The sequence below is a fragment of the Mobula hypostoma genome, chromosome 1 (assembly GCF_963921235.1).
Source record: "Mobula hypostoma chromosome 1, sMobHyp1.1, whole genome shotgun sequence".
In the NCBI taxonomy this organism is placed as follows: domain Eukaryota; kingdom Metazoa; phylum Chordata; class Chondrichthyes; order Myliobatiformes; family Myliobatidae; genus Mobula; species Mobula hypostoma.
This window is the reverse complement of record NC_086097.1, coordinates 93,947,484-93,968,278: the sequence shown is the minus strand read 5'-3', so window position 1 is coordinate 93,968,278 and position 20,795 is coordinate 93,947,484. Positions and strand designations below refer to the sequence as shown.

The following is a 20,795-nucleotide window of genomic DNA, read 5'->3' as shown; positions in this document are numbered from 1 at the left end:
GGCGGGAGCAGCGGTCAATTAAACAAAGGTATCTTGGAGCGTCGCTGGGCCCGAACTGGGAGGCCTGGAACCGGTGCTGGAATCCCTGCGGTACAAGATGGCAGTGGAGATACGTTCCCAGGAAGGAGACGTGGCTGTGGTAACGGGTCTGGGTCAGGATATGGTCAAAGAGTCGGAGAGAGGCGGAGATCACAGAGTGAGAGAGGGTCTCACTGAACTCCTGTCAAAGGGAAGATTTAAACTTCTTCAGGGTAGGCATACCTCGAAGAGACTTCACAGTGGAGTAGCGAATCAAAACATAAAATTCTCTGCAGACGCTGGGGTCAAAGCAACACGCACAACACGCTGGAGGAACTCAGCAGGTCGGGCAGCATCCGTGGAAATGAACAGACAACGTTTCCGGCCGAGACCCTTCGTCAGGTCTGAAGAGGGAGGGGGCAGGAGCCCTATAAAGGTGGGGGGGAGGGTGGGAAGGAGAAGGCTGGTAGGTGCCAGGTGAAAAACCAATAAGGGGAAAGATCAAGGGGTGGGGTAGGGGAAGCAGGGAGAGGATAGGCAGGAAAGGCGGAGAAGGAAATCAAACCATTGTCTCCCATACCATCACCACCACCCTTATCAACTCCGGAGACCATCCATCGTCAGCCACAAAACTCATGATTCCCACACCCCGCACTGTTTGGTTTTACCTCCTCCCCAAGATCCACAAGCCTGACTGTCCCGGTAGACCCATAGTTTCTGCCGGATCCTGCCCCACCGAACTTGTATCAGCCTTCCTGGACTCCATTTTGTCTCCCATAGTTCAGTCCCTCCCCACCTACATCCGGGATACATCCCATGCCCTCCACCTCTTCAATGACTTCCAGTTCCCTGATCCCGACCACTTCATTTTCACTACAGATGTCCAATCCTTATACACTTCCATTCCCCATCAAGAAGGCCTCAAAGCCCTCCACTACTTTCTGGACAATAGACCTCACCAGTTCCCCACCAGCACTACCCTCCTCCGGTTGGCGGAACTGGTACCTCACACTTAATAATTTCTCTTTACTTTCTTCAGACCAAGGGTGTAGCTATGGGCACTCGCATGGGCCTCAGCTATGCCTGCCTCTTCGTTGGTAATGTGGAACAGACTATGCTCCAAACTTATACTGGTACTGCCCCCCAACTTTTCCTTCGCTACATTAACAACTACATTGGTGCTGCTTCCTGCACCCATGCTGAGCTCGTCAATTTCATCGACTTTGCTTCTAACTTTCACCCAGCCCTCAAATTCACTTGGTCCATCTCGGACACTTCTCTCTCCTTTCTCGATCTCTCTGTCTCCATCTCTGGAGACAGACTGTCCACTGACATCTTCTATAAACCCACTGACTTTCATAACTACCTCGACTATACCTCTTCCCACCCTACCACATGCAAAAATGCCATTCCCTATTCCCAGTTCCTCCATCTCCGCCACATATGCTCCCAGGATGAGACTTTCCATTCCAGGACATCTCAAATGTCCTCTTTCTTTAAGGATCGTGGTTTCCCCTTTGCCGTCATCAATGATGCCCTCACCTGCATCTCATCCATTTCCCGCACTTCGGTCCTCACCCCATCCTCCCGCAACCACAACAGGGACAGAGTTCCCCTTGTCCTCACCTACCACCCTACCAGTCTCCGGATCCAGCAGATTATCCTCCGCAACTTCCGCCACCTTCAACAGGACTCCACCACTAAGCACATCTTTCCCTCTCTACCCCTCTCTGCTTTCCGCAGGGATCGTTCCCTCCGCGCCTCCCTGGTCCACACATCCCTCCCCACGGATCTCTCACCCGGCACTTATCCCTGCAATCCTAAGTGCTACACCTCCTCTCTCACCAGCATTCAGGGACCCAAACAGACCTTCCAGGTGAGGCAACACTTCACTTGTGAGTCTGTTGGGGTCATCTATTGCATCCGGTGCTCTCGGTGCAGCCTCCTCTACATCGGTGAGACCCGACGCAGATTGGGGGACCGCTTTTTCGAGCACCTCCACTCCGTCCGCCACAACAGACAGGATCTCCCATTTGCCACCCACTTCAACTCTGCTTCCCATTTGGATATGTCCATACATGGCCTCCTCTACTGCCATGATGAGGCCAGACTCAGGTTGGAGGAGCAACACCTCATATACCGTCTGGGTAGTCTCCAGCCCCTTGGCATGAACATTGTTTCACTCTGCCCCCTCCCCCAGCTGCCTATCACCTCCCTCATGGTTCCGCCTCCTTTTACGACCCATTGTGCTTTTCCCTGTTCCTTTTTCACCTCTCCTGCCTATCCCCTCCCCCACCCCTTGATCCCCCTTACTGGTTTTTCACCTGGAACCTACCAGCCTTCTCCTTCCCACCCTCCCCCCACCTTCTTTATAGGGCCCCTGCCCCCTTCCCTCTTCAGTCCTGACGAAGGGTTCCGGCCCGAAACGTTGACTGTTCGTTTCCACAGATGCTGCCCAACCTGCTTAGTTCCTTCAGTGTGTTGCAAGTGTTGCTTTGACCTCAGTATCTGCAGAGTATTTTGTGTTTACAAGAAACTATCAACCTCTGCAATAATATATCCAATGGCTTGGATTCCACAGATACAACATCCTCTGGCTAAAGAAATTCCTCCTCATCTCTGTTCCAAAGGGATTCTGAGGCTGTGCCCTCTGGTCCCAGACTCCCCAACTATAGGAATCATCTTCTCCACATCCACTCTACCTAGACCTTCCAATTTTCGACAGGTTTCAATGAGATCTTCCATCATTCTTCTAAACTGCAGTGACTCCAGAGCCATCAAATGCTTCCCATATGTTAACCCTTTCATTCCTGGAATCACTCCCATGAACCTCCTCTGGGCCCTCTGAAAAGCCTCTGAGCATTTTAAATGTCACTGATCATCTGAAAGTTGCTTCAGCGGATTTAGATTATTAAATTATTTTAATTTTGTTTAAGCATTCTTCACAACATATTTAAGTGCTTGAAATTAAATAAAACAAAGAAAGATAAACAATCTACTTCCCGCATGTTTTCAGTTAAGATCAGTGACCACATTCGATTGAATGGGATCACAATACATACACCAGCTGTTGCTGGGGTAAGCTTGAGGGACCGGACACAAAGTGCATCCAGACCTTCAATAGGTCCAATGTGGAAGGTATGAGCTCAAGTTCATTCCCATCTGCTGTGTTGTCACACAGTTAGTCAATAATTCCCTTGGGAACTGTTGTCTGAAAGCTGGGTTGATTTCCAAGTCAGGATATTGGTGCTGGTATTTGTATTGGATTAATATTGTCACATGTACTGAGGTACAGTGAAAAGCTTGTCTTGCATACTGGTCATACGCATCAATTCATTACACAGTGCATTGGGGTAGAATAAGGCAAAACAATAATGTTAGGATGTTGGGTCGTAGTATGATAGAATTCACCGTGCAGTTTGAGAAGGAGAAGCTAAAGTCCGATGTATCTTTTTCTAGTTGGCTGCCAGTGACAAGTGGTGTTCCACAGCAATTGGTGTTGGGACCACTTCTTTTTATGCTGTATATCAATGATTTAGATAATGGAATAGATGGCTTTGTTGTAAATTTGCAGATGATACCACAATTGGTGGAGGGGCAGGCAGTGTTGAGGAAACAGGCAGGCTGCAGAAGGACTTATACAGATGAGGAGAATAGGCAAGAAAGTGGCAAATGAAATACAATGCTGAAAATGCATGGTCATGCACTTTGATAGAAGAAATAGATGTGCAGACTACTTTCTAAATGAGAAGAAAATCCAAAAACCTGAGATGCAAAGGGACTTGGGAGTCCTTGTGCAGAACACCCTAAAGGTTAACTTGCAGGTACAGTCGGTGGTGAGGAAGGCAAATGCAATGTTAGCATTCATTTCAAGAGGTCTAGAATACAAAGCAGGGATGTGATGCTATGGTTTTATAAGGCACTGGTGAGGCTTCACCTTGAGTATTGTGGGGATCCTCATCTAAGAAAAGATGTGCTGACATTGGAGAGGATTCAGAGGAGGTTCACAAGGATGATTCCAGGAACGAAAGGTTTATCATATGAGGAACATGTGATCGTTTGATGGCTCCAGGTCTGTACTCACTGGAATTTAAAAGGATTGGGGGGGGGGGTGGGGAGGGAACTCATTGAAATCTTTCAAATGTTGAAAGGTCTAGACATGTTTCCCATCGTGGGGGAGCCTAGGACAAGAGGACACAGCCTCAGGATAGAGGAGCATCTATTTAAAACAGAGATACAAGGAAATTTCTTTAGCCAGAGGATGGTGAATTTGTGGAACTTATTACCACAGGCAGCTGTGGAGACCAGGTTGTTGGGTATATTTAAGGCAGAGCTTGGTAGGTTCTTGATTGGATGCAGCATCAAAGATTATGGGGAGAAGGCTGTGGAGTGGGGCTGAGGAGGGAAAAAAAGTATCAGCCATGAATCGATGGTGGAGCAGACTCGATGGGCCAAATGGCCTAATTCTGCTAACAACAGGAATTCTGCAGATGCTGGAAATTCAAGCAACACACATAAAAGTTGCTGGTGAACGCAGCAGGCCAGGCAGCATCTCTAGGAAGAGGTGCTGCCTGGCCTGCTGCGTTCACTAGCAACTTTTATGTGTAATTCTGCTCCTATGTCTTTATGGTCATAGAAATATATTTCCTTCGTACAAATATTCAGTGAATTGTCCTCCACAGCCTTCTTTTTGAGAGAATTCCACAGGTTCATCACCCAGGTGGGGAAAAAATTCCTCATCTCAGTCCTTAACGTCAAAACCTTAAAACTTCTTTGTATCTTCTTTACAATTCACACAGTTTTCTTTTGTCAGCAAACTTAGGAGCTCAAGCACTGATGGATGGTGAAACTAGCTCAGGGCTTTCCAACCTTTTTTTTATGCCATTAACCAAGGGGCCCTGAAGTAGTTATAGGTCACCACCATGACAAAAATAATGCATTTCCAGATTAAAACTGATGAGAAAATACAAGTTATTGTCAAAGTTAATTCTGAAGACACCATATAATAGAGGTAAGTTCACATGAGCTGGCTCTGCCACTTATCCATGTTAAGTTCTGCAGCCAGAGGTTATCAAGGGAAAGCTGAGGAATAGTCACTGTCAGTCACTGAAGACCATTCTTATCCTGATGGGAACTGCACCTTTCACAGTAGCATTCAGGCATGAAAATCAATATCAAGATTTTGTCATGGCTTGGAGGAAGGGTCTTTTGCTCATTCTGTGTCACTCTTGCAAAAAGTTAATTTTATGACATTTATACCATGGGTATACATGGCTATGACAATAAACTTGAACATCTGGGTAGAAGCTCACATGGCAATGGGAAGGCGTGCAGGAGTTAGATATATCAGCTGGTTCATTGGTGTTGAAACAATGCCAATCAACCATACACTCACATCAGCAAGACCAAGGAATTAATTGTGGACTTCAAGAAGGGAAGACGGGAGAACACACACCATTAAGGGGAAGGTGGTGGAAAGGGTGAATAGTTTCAAATTATTGGGTGTCAAAATCTCAGAGGATCTAACACGGACCCAACATTTTGATGAAATTATGCAGAAGACATGCCAGCAGTTCTACTTCATTAGGATTTTGAGGTAACTTGGTTGTCACCCAAAACGCTTAGAAATATTTACAAATGTCCGGTGGAGAGAATTCTGACTGGTGCATCACAGCATGGTATGAAGAATCAGAATAAAAGGAATGCAAAAGGCTGCAGAGGGTTCACACACAGCCAACTCCATTAAGGGCACAACCCTCTTCACCATCGAGAACATCTTTAGTCCATGAGCCAGGACCCCAAATTTGGGCCATCGGTACCATCTGGGGGGAATAATTCTTATAGTGATTTTTGGCAAGGTATACAGCCCTACTTAGGAAGCTGGGTGATATCAGATGGCAGGTGCGACATGGACATCAAAAGAATAGGGATGGCAAAAGACACCTTTAGGAGAATGAAGAGTATACTGACCAATACTAAACTAGGCACGACAACCCGCCTCAGAGTACTGAAATGTTACGTTTATCCAGTGATGTTATATGACTCAGAATGTTGGACAATAAAGGAAACGAATTGAAGCAGCAGAGATGCGGTTTTTGAGGAGGATGCAAAGAACATAATGGATGAAACGAATATCTAACGAGGATGTCATGAACAGAGCAAGCACAAAAAGAGAAATAATGTATAAGATCATGAAAAGGCAACGTAACTTCATTGGACATGTGATTAGGAAAGAGGAGTTAGTACTACTACTATGTCGACTCAGGCCTAGGGGGCTGGCGTCGGGCAAAGAGGAGTTAGAATGCACGTTAAGTTTGAAATCAGTTTGGATTTAATTTTTTCTTGCACTGAAAATTTGAAATCATTAAACTATCTAACTATTACAGTATTTTGAGCTAGAAAATCATGATATTTTAGACATAAGGCATTAACTTGCTCATCGCCAAATGTGAAGTCACAACCTACAATTGCGGAGGAATCAAAAGCTGACCATTCTTGAACCTCATCTTCAGGAAACCTTTCTTCTAAATGAACACAAAGACTATTTATAAAAATCAACAGTGAACTTGTATCTACTGTGACGTTTTCTTCGCATTGTTTGCTTAGAAAAACTTTGACTTTGTCACTCCACGAAACATTGCCTCCCAGATACTGCTTTCTTACCTTGTTAATTTTGCCTCGCGCAAAATGAAGCGAATTACTGTCAGGCCACCCTTTTGCAGAATCTTGCACAGTGCAGCCAGTTCATCAAATTAAAGGCATCCGTTAGTCTTGCGAGACCATGGATCTGCGCCTGGAAAATCTTCACTCTCCAGGGCGCAGGCCTGGGCAAGGTTGTATGGAAGACCAGCAGTTGCCCATGCTGCAAGTCTCCTCTCTCCACGACACCAGTGTTGTCCAAGGGAAGGGCATTAGGACCCATAGAGCTTGGCACCAGTGTCGTCACAGAGGACTGTGTGATTAAGTGCCTTGCTCAAGGATACAACACGTTGCCTCAGCTGGGGCTCGAACTCACGATCTTCAGGTCGCTAGTCCAATGCCTTAACCACTTGGTCACGTGCTCACCAAATACATCACTTAAAACCTGTAAAGCTACTTTATATGTGATGTTTATCAATTTCCTGTGACAGTATTTAGCCAGAGGGTCATTTCACTGATCTTTTTCAATAAAAACTTAGTAAGCTATCTACAGGATTTGAAACAGATCTTTGTAAACTTTACGATATGAACACTGTCCAACAAAGATGGCTGCCGCCGTGATGTGGCTGTACAAACCGGAATAGGAAAGGTGAGGTGACATAAATTAGTGACATGCATTGTGGTATTTGAAAAAACCTACTAACTAGTTAACAGAAATATTTAGCTAAAAGATTATTTTCAATAAGTATAATTATTAATTACTACATTATTTTAGGTAACTAACCTTTTGTGCGCACATTAATTTCCTTTGTGCGCTGGTTGAAAGACGTGTGCGTGTGCCCACGCCCACAGCTTAGAGGGAACATAGGTTGCAAATGGCCTCAGGTGTACTGACATGTGTAGACTGGCAGACTGTGAGAACCAGGCATCCACCTCAGAGAGTGTGGAAAGTTCAGATGAAGATGTGGAAGACGTGGAAGACTTGGCAAATTATTATGATTATTAATAGGTTATGAAAATAAGTTATGGAAAACAAAGTATGGAAAGCCGTCTTTGATTAAATATATTCATTTTATAACCAAATGGGGCCTAGGATATGGCCGTGTGGAACTACACCTTTGAATTATTGTACTGTAATTCTATATGCTATGACAAAAGCTTAAGATTGTTTTGATTTGATACAACAGTATGGAAAATATCATGACATTGATAAAACTCCAGAAATCTCTCCAAATGAGGTTTTTTTACCTTTTGGAGGGTGGGGTAACATTTTCTGCTGTACTGATGTTAATATGGAATATATACAAAATGTGATTACTTATTTGAAGTAATAAAGCCACCACTGGCGCAATGCTATCACGTTTTCTAACTCTAGAGATGTATACCTTGCCAAAAATCACTGTGAGCATTATTCCCCCCAGATGGTACCGATCAACCTTACTAGCTCACGGACTACTTCTAGAGCCGGCGTCTCACGAAGGCAACATCCATCGCTAAGGATCTTTACTATCTGGAACTTCACTCCTTTTCGCCTTTACTATTAGGGAGGAGGTACAGAAACCTGAAGACCCACACTCAATGATTCACAAACAGCTGTCTCCCTTCTGCTGTCAGATTTCTGAATAATCCATGCACACTGCCTCGCTATTTCTTCTTTCTGCACTATTCATTGATTTTTATCGTTTATAGTAATTTCGCTATAAGTAGAAATAAAAAGAAGAAAAAGAAGAATTGCCATTGCCCAAACCAACTTCCAAAAAATGAAACCCAATTTTACCAACAGACACATTTCTATGACAACAAGGCTTAGGCTACTAAAATGTTACATCTGGTCAATCTTGCTGTATGCTTCCAAAACATGGAATATAACACCAGAACTCCAAAGAAACTTAGAAGCAACAGAAATGTGGTTTCTTAGAAGAATGCTGAAAGTATCATATAGAGATAGGGTAACTAATGAGACAGTACTCCAACATGCCCATACAAAAAGATCTTTAATGAGAACATTAAATGAGAGGAAACGTAAATTCCTGGGCCATGTCATCAGAAAGGGAGAAATAGAATGCCTTACATTACAAGGCCGTATGCCTGGGAAACGCGGAAAAGGAAGGCAAAGAAGAAAATATAGGGAAACTGTGAAAGAACTAACAGATCTAAGTGTGCGAGGTATCATTGACGCTGCGAGGGATCGTTCGATGTGTAAAGCCATGATCGCCCAAGTGTGTAACGTGCAAGGCACATGAAAAGGAAGATAGTAATTTCATGCCTTTGCATTGTACTGCTGCCACAAAACAAAACATTTCACGTCATACTTAAATCAGTGTTAATGATACTGATTCTGAAAAACCTTCTTGTCACAATTGGAAGAAGATTAAAATCGCAGAGAAAAACCTCAAAAAGAAAAGTCCTTATAGTTTTTAAGCATAGTCAGAATCATAAGCGACCCTTTAAACAAATATTTCAATTCTCCCTATAATAATTAAAGATGAAAATTAAAGGCAGGACCTTAACAGTTAATCTATAACTCAAGTTCAGGTTCAAAGGTCAGCACACTTAATCAGCCAATGGCAATCTAGAAAGCCTGACACACCCCAAAAATGTGAAAAAAAAACTCATCATTCCCAAAAAGTCCTTTTCTTACACAATCTCTCCCACAGTCACAGCATACTACTTGTGCCCTCAGAGGATGATCAAATTATCACAATTTTATTGTTAATGTATTAACAAATTGTAATTGTAAATTAGAAAAAAAGTTAGAACATCCACTTTATATTTTGTAAACTTTACAAATAATCAGTACAAAATAATGGCAAGATCACCTTTTAATGTCCTCTGCATAATCAAATCTGTAATGCATATTTTGGAAGGGCTGTAACTCCTCCCAAACCATAATAGGGACACTGATTTAAAATGGTAAGTTTCCAAACTAGAAAAGAGTTGAAGAAAAATAATTGTCACCCAAGAGTTATCAGTATCTTAAATTTACTGAAACATATAAACATAGAAAACATACAGCACAATACAGGCCCTTCAGCCCACAAAGCTGTGCCAAATGTCCCTACCTTAGAACTACCTAGGCCTTACCCATAGCCCTCTATTTTGCTAAGCCTCATGTAGCCATCCAGGAGTCTCTTAAAAGACACTACCGTTTCCACCTTCACCACCACCGCCAGCAGCCCATTCCACGCACGCACCACTCTCTGTGTAAGAAAACTTACCCCTGACATCTCCTCTGTACCTACTTCCAAGCACCTTCAAACTATGCCCTCTTGTGCTAGCCATTTCAGCCCTGGGGAAAAGCCTCGGACTAGCCACACGATCAATGCCTCTCATCATCTTGTACACCTCAAGTCACCTCTCATCCTATGTCACTCCAAGGAGAAAAGGCCGAGCTCACTCAACCTATTTTCATAAGGCATGCTCCCCAATCCAGGCAACATCCTTGTAAATCTCCTCTGCACCCTTTCTACTGTTTCCACGTCCTTCCTATAGTGAGGCGACTAGAATTGAGCACAGTACTCCAAGTGGGGTCTGACCAGGGTCCTATATAGCTGCAATATTACCTCTCGGCTCTTAAACTCAATCCCACGATTGATGAAGGCCAAGGCACCGTATGCCTTCTTAACCACAGAGTCAACCTGCACAGCAGCTTTGAGTGTCCTCAAAGACGATCCCTCTGATCCTCCACACTGCCAAGAGTCTTACCATTAATGCTATACTCTGCCATCATATTTGACCTACCAAAATGAACCACCTCACACTTATCTGGGTTGAACTCCATCTGCCACTTCTCAGCCCAGTTTTGCATCCTATCAATGTCCCATTGTAACCTCTCACAGCCATCCACACTATCCACAACACCCCCAACCTTTGTGTCAAAGACAACTGGCTGAAAGATTTATGACAGCAGAAACTCACTACATTTAAATAGCATCTGCATGAGGATATGTGCTGCAATCTACAAGTCTACATACTGACACTGAAAAGTAGAATTAGCCCAAGTAGTTCATCTGCATTCAGCCAGGATATAATGGAGTCTGTGGTTTCTTTTTGTGTGTAAACAACATGGATTGTTTAAGCCAAGTTGTCTGTTGGAGGCTTACATTCTGCATAGTTTTTCCTTCACTCCAAGCTTTAATGTTTAATTAGCTCATGGTCAATTACTACTTGTGATTAGTTATTAGTTTCTGGTAACCCACTCTCTCGATCTGTAGTATCTGGTTACCTAGTTCTGATTAATAGTCATTGATCTGTGTGGTTATTTGTTAACTCTCCACAGTTATTACTTAAACTGCTGGACATTTCAGTATTTTTCTTATATATTCTTATTGCTGTCTGGTTACCCATTTGGTTTCACTTGTTATCTCCACTCTTTGCCTCAACTTTCTGTCTAGTTACCTATTTGGTTTCACTTCTGTTACCTCCACTATCTGCCATAGAAAAACTGGAACCAATCTCTGATTAACCGATGAACACTTGAGTTGAGTTGATTTCTGGTCATCTCCAGGAATCCTAACAGTCCTTGTTGGTTAAGGTAGTGATTCATTTGCACTTCTACAATCTAGTGTACTGCATTTGGCATTCACAGTGTGACCTCCTCTACCCCAGAGAACCCAAACACTGGTTGGGTGACTGCTTAGTAGAGCACCTGGGCTCAGGGCACAGAGTGACCTTGAGCTCCCAGTGTCCGGGACATACGCTGGTGATATTAAACCTGATTCTGTCACATTAATTCCCCATTCCACTACTAATGTCTCACTGTAACGTGACAAGACACAGCACAAACTTCCTCATCTTTTCTGTTACTTAGACAAAAGGCTGCAGACCTAACCAAGAGCTACAATCTGCCGAAAGAACTCAGCACGTCCAACAGCATGGGGTGGGGGGAAGAAATTGTCAATGTTTCAGGTCAAAACTCTGATTTTTCCTAGTTCTGACAAAGGGCGTTTGACCTATAATACGAACAAAAAATTTTTCTCCCCACGGACGCTCTTTTTCTAAGAGTCTTTGTTTCATTTTCCAATTGCATAACTCCAGTTCTTCTCCAGTTAATTGTTAACTGGCTGACCTCTGTGGTTATGTGTTTCACGGCTCTAGTCGGTTGCTGGTTACCTGTCTCTGCTCCTCCGTAAGCCCGTTAACCACATCATCAATGCCAGGCAGACTGCTCATGTGCTTGTGACCATGCAGTCGGATCGCAGGCTGCAACCCAGCGACGGCCCGCCGCCAGCTCACTGCCAGCAACTGCCCAGAGAGCGCACGGAGAGAGGCCATCACCGCCAGCGCAGACTCGGGGCCCGGCGAACGCAACTCCGGCAGGCCGCGGGATCGGGATTTGGGCTGCCGTCACTTCCGGCAGCGGGTTGCCATGGTGAGTGAGGGCCTCTGATGCTGAGCGAACCGTGGCTGCAGCCTTTGGGGGGGAGAGAGTGGGTTTACATTTACTGGGTGAACAAAATGCCTACCAAAGCTAGTGCTATTTGCATACATTCTACCAACCTTTTTTGTCCATGTCCCTGTATTTTAAATTTTGTAACTGTACCCACCTATACAGCTTCCTCTGGCAACACACATCAAAGTTGCTGGTGAACGCAGCAGGCCAGGCAGCATCTCTAGGAAGAGGTACAGTCGACGTTTCAGGCCAAGACCCTTCGTCAGGACTAACTGAAAGAAGAGATAGTAAGAGATTTGAAAGTGGGAGGGAGAGGGGGAAATCCAAAATGATAGGAGAAGACAGGAAGGGGGCATTAGCGGAAGTTAGAGCGGTCAATGTTCATGCCATCAGGTTGGAGGCTACCCAGACGGAATATAAGGTGTTGTTCCTCCAACCTGAGTGTGGCTTCATCTTTACAGTAGAGGAGGCCATGGATAGACGTGTCAGAATGGGAATGGGATGTGGAATTAAAATGTGTGGCCACTGGGAGATCCTGTTTTCTCTGGCGGACAGAGCATAGGTGTTCAGCAAAGCGGTCTCCCAGTCTGCGTCGGGTCTCGCCAATATATAAAAGGCCACATCGGGAGCACCGGACGCAGTATATCACCCCAGCCGACTCACAGGTGAAGTGTTGCCTCACCTGGAAGGACTGTTTGGGGCCCTGAATGGTGGTAAGGGAGAAAGTGTAAGGGCATGTGTAGCACTTGTTCCGCTTACACAGATAAGTGCCAGGAGGGAGATCAGTGGGGAGGGATGGGGGGGACGAATGGACAAGAGAGTCGCGTAGGGAGCGATCCCTGCGGAAAGCGGGGGGGGGGGAGGGAAAGATGTGCTTAGTGGTGGGATCCCGTTGGAGGTGGCGGAAGTTACGGAGAATAATATGTTGGACCCGGAGGCTGGTGGGGTGGTAGGTGAGGACCAGGGGAACCCTATTCCTAGTGGGGTGGCCGGAGGATGGAGTGAGAGCAGATGTACGTGAAATGGGGGAGATGCGTTTAAGAGCGGAGTTGATAGTGGAGGAAGGGAAGCCCCTTTCTTTAAAAAAGGAGGACATCTCCCTCGTCCTAGAATGAAAAACCTCATCCTGAGAGCAGATGCGGCGGAGACAGAGGAATTGCGAGAAGGGGATGGCGTTTTTGCAAGAGACAGGGTGAGAAGAGGAATAGTCCAGATAGCTGTGAGAGTCAGTAGGCTTATAGTAGACATCAGTGGATAAGCTGTCTCCAGAGACAGAGACAGAAAGATCTAGAAAGGGGAGGGAGGTGTCAGAAATGGACCAGGTAAACTTGAGGGCAGGGTGAAAGTTGGAGGCAAAGTTAATAAAGTCAACGAGCTCTGCATGCATGCAGGAAGCAGCGCCAATGCAGTCGTCGATGTAGCGAAGGAAAAGTGGGGGACAGATACCAGAATAGGCATGGAACATAGATTGTTCCACAAAGCCAACAGAAAGGCAGGCATAGCTAGGACCCATACGGGTGCCCATAGCTACACCTTTAGTTTGGAGGAAGTGGGAGGAGCCAAAGGAGAAATTATTAAGAGTAAGGACTAATTCCGCTAGACGGAGCAGAGTGGTGGTAGAGGGGAACTGATTAGGTCTGGAATCCAAAAAGAAGCGTAGAGCTTTGAGACCTTCCTGATGGGGCATGGAAGTATATAGGGACTGGACATCCATGGTGAAAATAAAGCGGTGGGGGCCAGGGAACTTAAAATCATCGAAAAGTTTAAGAGCGTGAGAAGTGTCACGAACATAGGTAGGAAGGGATTGAACAAGGGGGGATAAATCCGTTTCGAGGTATACAGAAACGAGTTCGGTGGGGCAGGAGCAAGCTGAGACAATAGGTCTGCCAGGACAGGCAGGTTTGTGGATCTTGGGTAGGAGGTAGAAACGGGAAGTGCGGGGTGTGGGAACTATAAGGTTGGTAGCAGTGGATGGGAGATCCCCTGAGCGGATAAAGTCGGTGATGGTATGGGATACAATGGCCTGGTGCTCCTTAGTGGGGTCACGATCGAGGGGTAAATAAGAGGAGGTATCCGCGAGTTGTCGCTGTGCCTCGGCAAGGTAGAGGTCAGTACGCCAGACTACAACAGCACCCCCCTTATCAGCGGGTTTAATAATAAGGTTAGGATTAGTGCGGAGGGAGTGGAGAGCAGAGCATTCTGAAGGAGTGAGGTTGGAATGGGGACAAGGTGCGGTGAAGTCGAGATGGTTGATGTCCTGTCGGCAGTTAGCGATAAAGAGATCCAGAGCAGGCAGAAGACCAGAGCGGGGTGTGCGATAAAGCTTCCTCTGGCCACGCGTTCCTTGTACTAAACACTCGCTGTGGAAAAAAATTGCTCCTTGGGTCCTTTTAAATCTTTCCCTTCTTGCCTTAACCCTATAGTCTTTCGTTTTAGATTCCCTACCCTGGGGGGAAAAAACTGACTATTTGCCTTATAAGGTCACCCCTCTGCCTCCAATGCCTTAGGGAAAATAGTCCCTATCTATCTAGTCTCTCCTTACTAATTTAAGCCCCCCCCTCCCTTTCCCTGAGACCGAGGAAGACCCTTGTAAATCTTTTCTGTATCTTCTTAAGCTTTTTATAGTATGCCGAACAAAATGGCACTCAAAATTTTAGGTGCAGTCTCACCAACGTCCTATACAGCTATAAAGTGATATCATGAGGTCGGGCAGCATCCATGGAAACGATGAGTCGACGTCTCCACGGATGCTGCCGGACCTGCTGAGTTCCTCCAGCGTTCTGTGAGTGTTGCTTTGATCCCAGCACCTGCAGATTATCTTGTGTTATCATGACTCTTGCACTCAGTACCCAACCAATGAAGGCAAGCATGTCATATGCCTTCTTGACTACCAGGTCTAAATGTGTCACCACCTTCAGGGAACTACCTACTCATGTTTCTCCGTTCTACTGCACTCCACGTGGCGCCGTCATTCACTGTCGATGTACCTACCTGCCTGGGCACTGAAAACCTGTGCCAACCAACTAACAGGAGTCTTCAAGGACATCTTCAATCTCTCACTGCTGCAGTCAGAGGTTCCCACCTGCTTCAAAATCATACCGGTGGCCAAGAAGAGCAGGGTGAGCTGCCTCAATGACTATCATCCAGTTCACTCACATCATCTGTGATGAAGTGCTTTGAGAGTTTGGTCATGATGAGAATCAACTCCTGCCTAAGCAAAGATCTGGACTTGCTGCAGTTTGCCTGTCGCCACCATAGGTCTACAGTGGATACAATCTCACTGGCTCTCCACTTGGCTTTGGATCACCTGGACAATAGTAACACCTACGTCAGGCTGTGCTTATTAGTGTTCAACACTATAATATCTTCAGTTCCACAACCTGGGCCTCTGTAGCTCCTTATGCAACTGAGGAGCTTCGGAGGAGACAATGGCGACTAACGGCAACTCCTTTGCTTGCATCTTCAGAAACAGCTTCATTTCTATCTTTAATATCTCTATTTTTCCCTTTCAGGGTTCTTTTGAAGACCCTGACCTGGAGTTACACGCTGACTTCGGTTCTTTGCGGAAGTGGGACCCACTTTCGGGGTTTCACGACTGGCCATTATTTGATAAGCCAAGGATGCAGCCTAAGAAATTAGCTCACCTTCAGAGTTCCGGGACCACGTGGCTCTGGAGACAGTCAGTGTCCCGGCGGGAAATAGGTGTGTCATGGGAAATGGAAGATCTCTGGCTATGTGCCCAGAGACCCAAGAACTTTGGGAACAGAGCTTGGAAAAAGCGACTTTTAAAGGACTTTTAACATTGGAAATCAGTGAGTTGTTTGTTATGCCTCCCCTCTCACTGTGTAATGGAGATATTTCTTTTTTCCTTATTAGGGGGAGAGAGAGAGCCTGTGGTATGTCGAATACCAGGTGAACAAGTAGTCTTTGGGGTACTGTAAGTTTGTGTCTTTGCTGTTGCTTTGCTGTACACTTGAGTGCTTGCTGGTGGGTGCTGATGCATTTTTTTGCTGGTGGGGGAGGAGGGATTGTTGCTTTGCTGCTGCCTACGTGTGTGGGGGGAGCTGGGGTGGGGTTTGGGGTTCTAACATTTAACTGTCATTCATTCTTTGGAGGCACTCCTCTGTTTTCATAGCTGGTTGCAAAGAAAAAGCATTTCAGGGTGTATATTGTATGCATATCTCTGACATTAACTGTACCTTTGAAACTGGAGATGAGAGTCAGTGCAGAGGGGATATAACATCTCCTTGCTGACAATCAACACTGGGGCACCGCAAGGATGTGTGCTTAGCCCACTGCTTTACTCTCTCTACACCCTGAGTGTGTGGCTAACCACAGCTCTAACACCAGCTATAAAATAGTTGATGAAACAACTATTGTTAACAGAATTTCATATGGTGACAAGGAGGTGTACAGGACTGAGATAGAGGAGCTGATTGAGTGGTGTCACAACAACAACCTTGCATTCAATGTCAGACCAAGGAATTGGTTGTGGACTTCAGGAAGGGAAAGTCAAGGGAACACACATCAGTCCTCATCAAGGGATTAGAAATGGAAAAGGTGAGCAGTTTCAAGTTTTTGGGTGTCAACATCTCTGAGGATCTATCCCAGGCCCAGCATATTGATGCAATTTCAAAGAAGGTACGACAGTTGTTATACTTCATTATGGGTTTGAGGAGATTTGTTATGTCACTCAGAGGCTTCTACAGATGTACTGTGGAGAGCATTCTAACTGGTTGCATCACCATCTGGGATGGAAGGGCCACTGCACATCATCAGAAAAAGCTGCAGAAAATTATAAACTCATTCAAGCTCCTTCAAAGGCACTTGCCTGCCCAGCATCCAGGACACCTTCAAAAGGTAATGCCTAAAGAAGGCAACATCCATCATTAAGGATGCCCATCACTTAGGACATGCCCTCTTCTCATTGTTACCATCAAGAAGGAGTTACAGGAGCCTGAGGACCAAAGTAATTTGCAGAGGTGTATTGTCTCAACTTAGTCCATCACGAAAATCAACCTCACCTCTGTGGACTGTGTCTGCATATTCCCCTGCCTTGGAAAAGCAGCCAACATAATTGAAGATCTATAATACCATTAGACCATAAGGGATAAGGACAGAATTAGGCCATTCAACCCATCGAGTCTGCTCTGCAATTTCATCGTGACTGTTCCATTTACCCTCTCAACCCCATTTTCCTGCCTTCTCACCCTGACTAATCAAGAACCTATCTATCTCCGCCTTAAATACAACCATTCATCTGGCCTCCAAAGCCACATGAGGCAATGAATTCTACAGATTCACCACCCTCTGGCTAAAGAAATTCCTTCTCATTTCTGTTCTAAATGGATGTTCCTTTATTCTGAGGCTGTGCTCACTGGTCTTAGACTCCCCCACCATAGAAAACATCCTCTACACAACCACTCTATCTAGTTGTAATGCCCTGGTTCATATTTTTCATGTATTTCATTTTGTGCAGCTCTATAAGAGCTGCTTGTTCTGGTTTCAGCCTGTTTGGGTTATTGTTGAAGATAAGGGATGATGTGGAATATGTGCCATGCAATTAGCGGGAGGTTTTCTTGGTGAGGGACAATAAGGTTGGTCTTGGGCTCGAGAGGAGATGAAGAGAGAACACGCTGGGGAGAACTGATTGTAGCATACGATCCGGGGGGAGACCTGTTTGTTCCCGATGGATTACAAGCGACGTTCAGAAGGTGGTGTGTGCTTTCACGCTGACCTGGGACCCAGTGCATGAGTAACAGGGAAGTTCAAGATGAGCTCCAACTTGTGCACATTTGACTGTTTAATTAGAATGGGCCCTCTTTTTGTTATTCTTTACTAACCCTTTATTTAAGATTCATAAATATAATTCCTTTAATCGTATGCAGTGATCTGTCTGTTATTTCTTGGCATTAATTTGGAACAGGGTAGCAAATGACCCAGCATTCACACAAACCAAGGTTTGGGGTGGGATCCAGTGCTCTTCAATCTCTAAAGTTTGGCGGGGCCGGAGGTTGTCTTCCCTTGACTTACACAGCCAAGGAAACTGGTGTGTTTCAGAGGCCTTTCAACATTTGATAACTCACTTAACAATGAGTGAGATCCCCCTCATTCCTCGAAATTCCAGTGAGTACAGGCCCAGAGCCTTCAAATGCTCCTTATATGATAAGCCTTTCATTCCCAGAATCATTCTCATGAACCTCCTCTGAACCCTTTCCGATGTCAGCACATTTTTTCTTAGATAAGGCACCCAAAACTTCTCACAATGCTCCAAGCGTGTCTCACCAGTGCTTTATAAAGCCTCAGCATTACATCGTTGCTTTTACATTCTAGTCCTCTCAAAATGAATGCTAACATTGCATTTGCCTTCCTCACCACCAACTCAATTTGTAAGTTAACCTTTAGGGAATCCAGTTGAAGACTCCCAAGTCCCTCTGAACCTTGGATTTTTGAATTTTCTGCCCACGTAGAAAATAATCTACGCTTGTGTTCCTTCTACCAAAGTACATGACCATACGCTTCCCAACATGGTATTTTGTTCTGCTACTTCTTTGCCCATTTTCCTAATCTGCCTATGTCCTTCTGCAGCCTCTCTGCTTCCTCAACACTACCTAACCCGCCACCTATCTTTGTATCATCCGCAAACTGGGCCACAAAGCCATCAATTCCGAATCATTGACACATAACGTAAAAAGAAGCTGTCCCAACACTGACCCTTGCGGAACATCGCTTGTCACTGGTAGATAACCAGAAAAAGCTCCCTTTGTTCCTATTCTTTGCCTTCTGCCAATCAGCCAGTCTTCTATTGTAATGCCACTGGCTCTTATCTTGTCAAGCAACTTTATGTGTGGCCTTCTGAAAATCCAAGTATAGAACATCCACTGATTCTTCTTTGTCTATCCTGCTTGTTATTTACTCAAAGAATTCCAACAGATCTGTCAGGTAAGATTTTCCCTTAAGAAATCCATGCTGAATTTGACCTATTTTATCATGTGCCTCCAAGTATCCTGAGACCTCATCCTTAACAATCAACTCCAACATCTTCCCAACCACTGAGATCAAGCTAACTGGCCTAAAATTTCCTTTCTTCTGCCACCCCCCCCCCTTGAAGAGTGGAGTAACAGAATTTTTCAGTCCTCCAGAACCATGCCAGAGCGTAGTGATTCTTGGAAAATCATCACTAATGTCTCCACAATCTCTTCAGCTACATCTCTCAGAACCCTGAGGTATAGTCCATCTGGTCCAGGTGACTTCACTATACTATCTTCAGACCTTTCAGTTCCCCAAACACCTTCTCCATTGTAATAGCAATTGAATTCACGTTTGCTCCCTGACAGTCTCGAAATTCCAGGCATACTTCTAGTGTCTTACACAGTGAAGAAGGATGTAAAATACTTATTCAGTTTGTCTGCCATTTCCTTTTGTCCCCCATTACTACTGTACCTCTCCAGCATCATTTTCTATCAGACGGATATCTACTCTTTGCTCTTTATATATCTGAAATACCTTTTGGTATTCTCTAAGATATTACTGGCTAGTTTACCTTCATATTTCACCTTTTCCCTCCTTAAGGCTTTTGTAGTTGCCTTCTGTTGGTTTTTAAAAGCTTCTCAATTCTCTCACTTCCAACTAATCTTTGCTCTATTATATGCCTCTCTTTCTGTTTTATGTTGTTTTTGAATTACCTTGTCAGCCACGGTTGCATCGTCCTCCTAAGGGTTTCTTTACCATAAGCTCCCTATTGAAATTCTGTTCATTATACAACACCCAATCCAGAATTGCCTTTCTCCTAGTGGGCTCAACCACAAGCTGCTCTAAAAAGACATCTTGTAGGCATTCTACAAATTCACTCCCAAGCCCCCATGACTATTGTAACATTGTCCTTTTGACATGCTTTTACTATATCACCCGTTGTAATTTGTAGCCCACATCTTCGCTACTGTTCAGAGGTCTGTATATAATTCCCATCAGGGTCTTTTTGCCCTTGCACTTTCTTAACTCTACCCACAAGGATTCTACATTCTCTAATTCTGAAGATTTGATTTCATTTTAAACCAACAGAGCCACCCCATCCCCTCTGTTTACCAGCCTGTCCTTTCGTATCATGTGTATCATTGGATGCTAAGCTCCCAACTGTGATCTTCTTTCAGCCCACATCATACCTACCAACCTCTAACTGCACGGCAAGATAATCTACCTTATTCCATATACTGCATGCATTCAAATGTAATATCTTCAGTCCTGTATTCATCACCCTTTTTCATTTTGTTCACTGCAACTCATTCCACTATCATCTGGCTGTCCTTTCCTGCATTTAGTTGTATACCAACTTCCACATCCTCAGCCCTATCACTCTGGTTCCAATCTCCCTACCAAATGAGTTTAACCACGCCCCAAATGATCTCGTAAACCTGCCCACAAGGATTTTGGTCTCTAATCCCGATTATTCTCACCTTCCAACTTCCATCAGGCCAAAGATACAAAAACTTGAAAATTTATATCACTGGGCTCAAGGGCAGTTTCTATCCTACTGTTATAAGACTCTTGGACATATAAACTTGAACTTTTGACTTCACAAGCTACTTTGTCATGCCTCTTCACCTTGTTTTCTATAGTACATCCAATGCATTTTCTCTGTAACTGTAACACTATTCCACATTCTGTTACTGATTTTCTCTTGTACTGTCTCAAAGTACGTATCTTTTGAAATAATCTGTATGGATGGTATGCAGAACTATGTTTTCCA

General features: G+C 44.7%; 1 protein-coding gene across 1 annotated transcript in view; it reads right to left on the bottom strand.

Moving 5' to 3' along the window:
• ivd (isovaleryl-CoA dehydrogenase) overlaps window positions 1-12,001 on the bottom strand; it is a 141,111-nt gene extending 129,110 nt beyond the window's left edge. The window contains exon 1 of the mRNA XM_063052909.1: window positions 11,770-12,001. Within this exon, the coding sequence (XP_062908979.1) occupies window positions 11,770-11,931 (162 nt within the window). The 5' untranslated portion in view covers window positions 11,932-12,001. The remainder of the gene's footprint in view (window positions 1-11,769) is intronic.
• Between the last annotated feature and the right edge of the window lie 8,794 nt (window positions 12,002-20,795).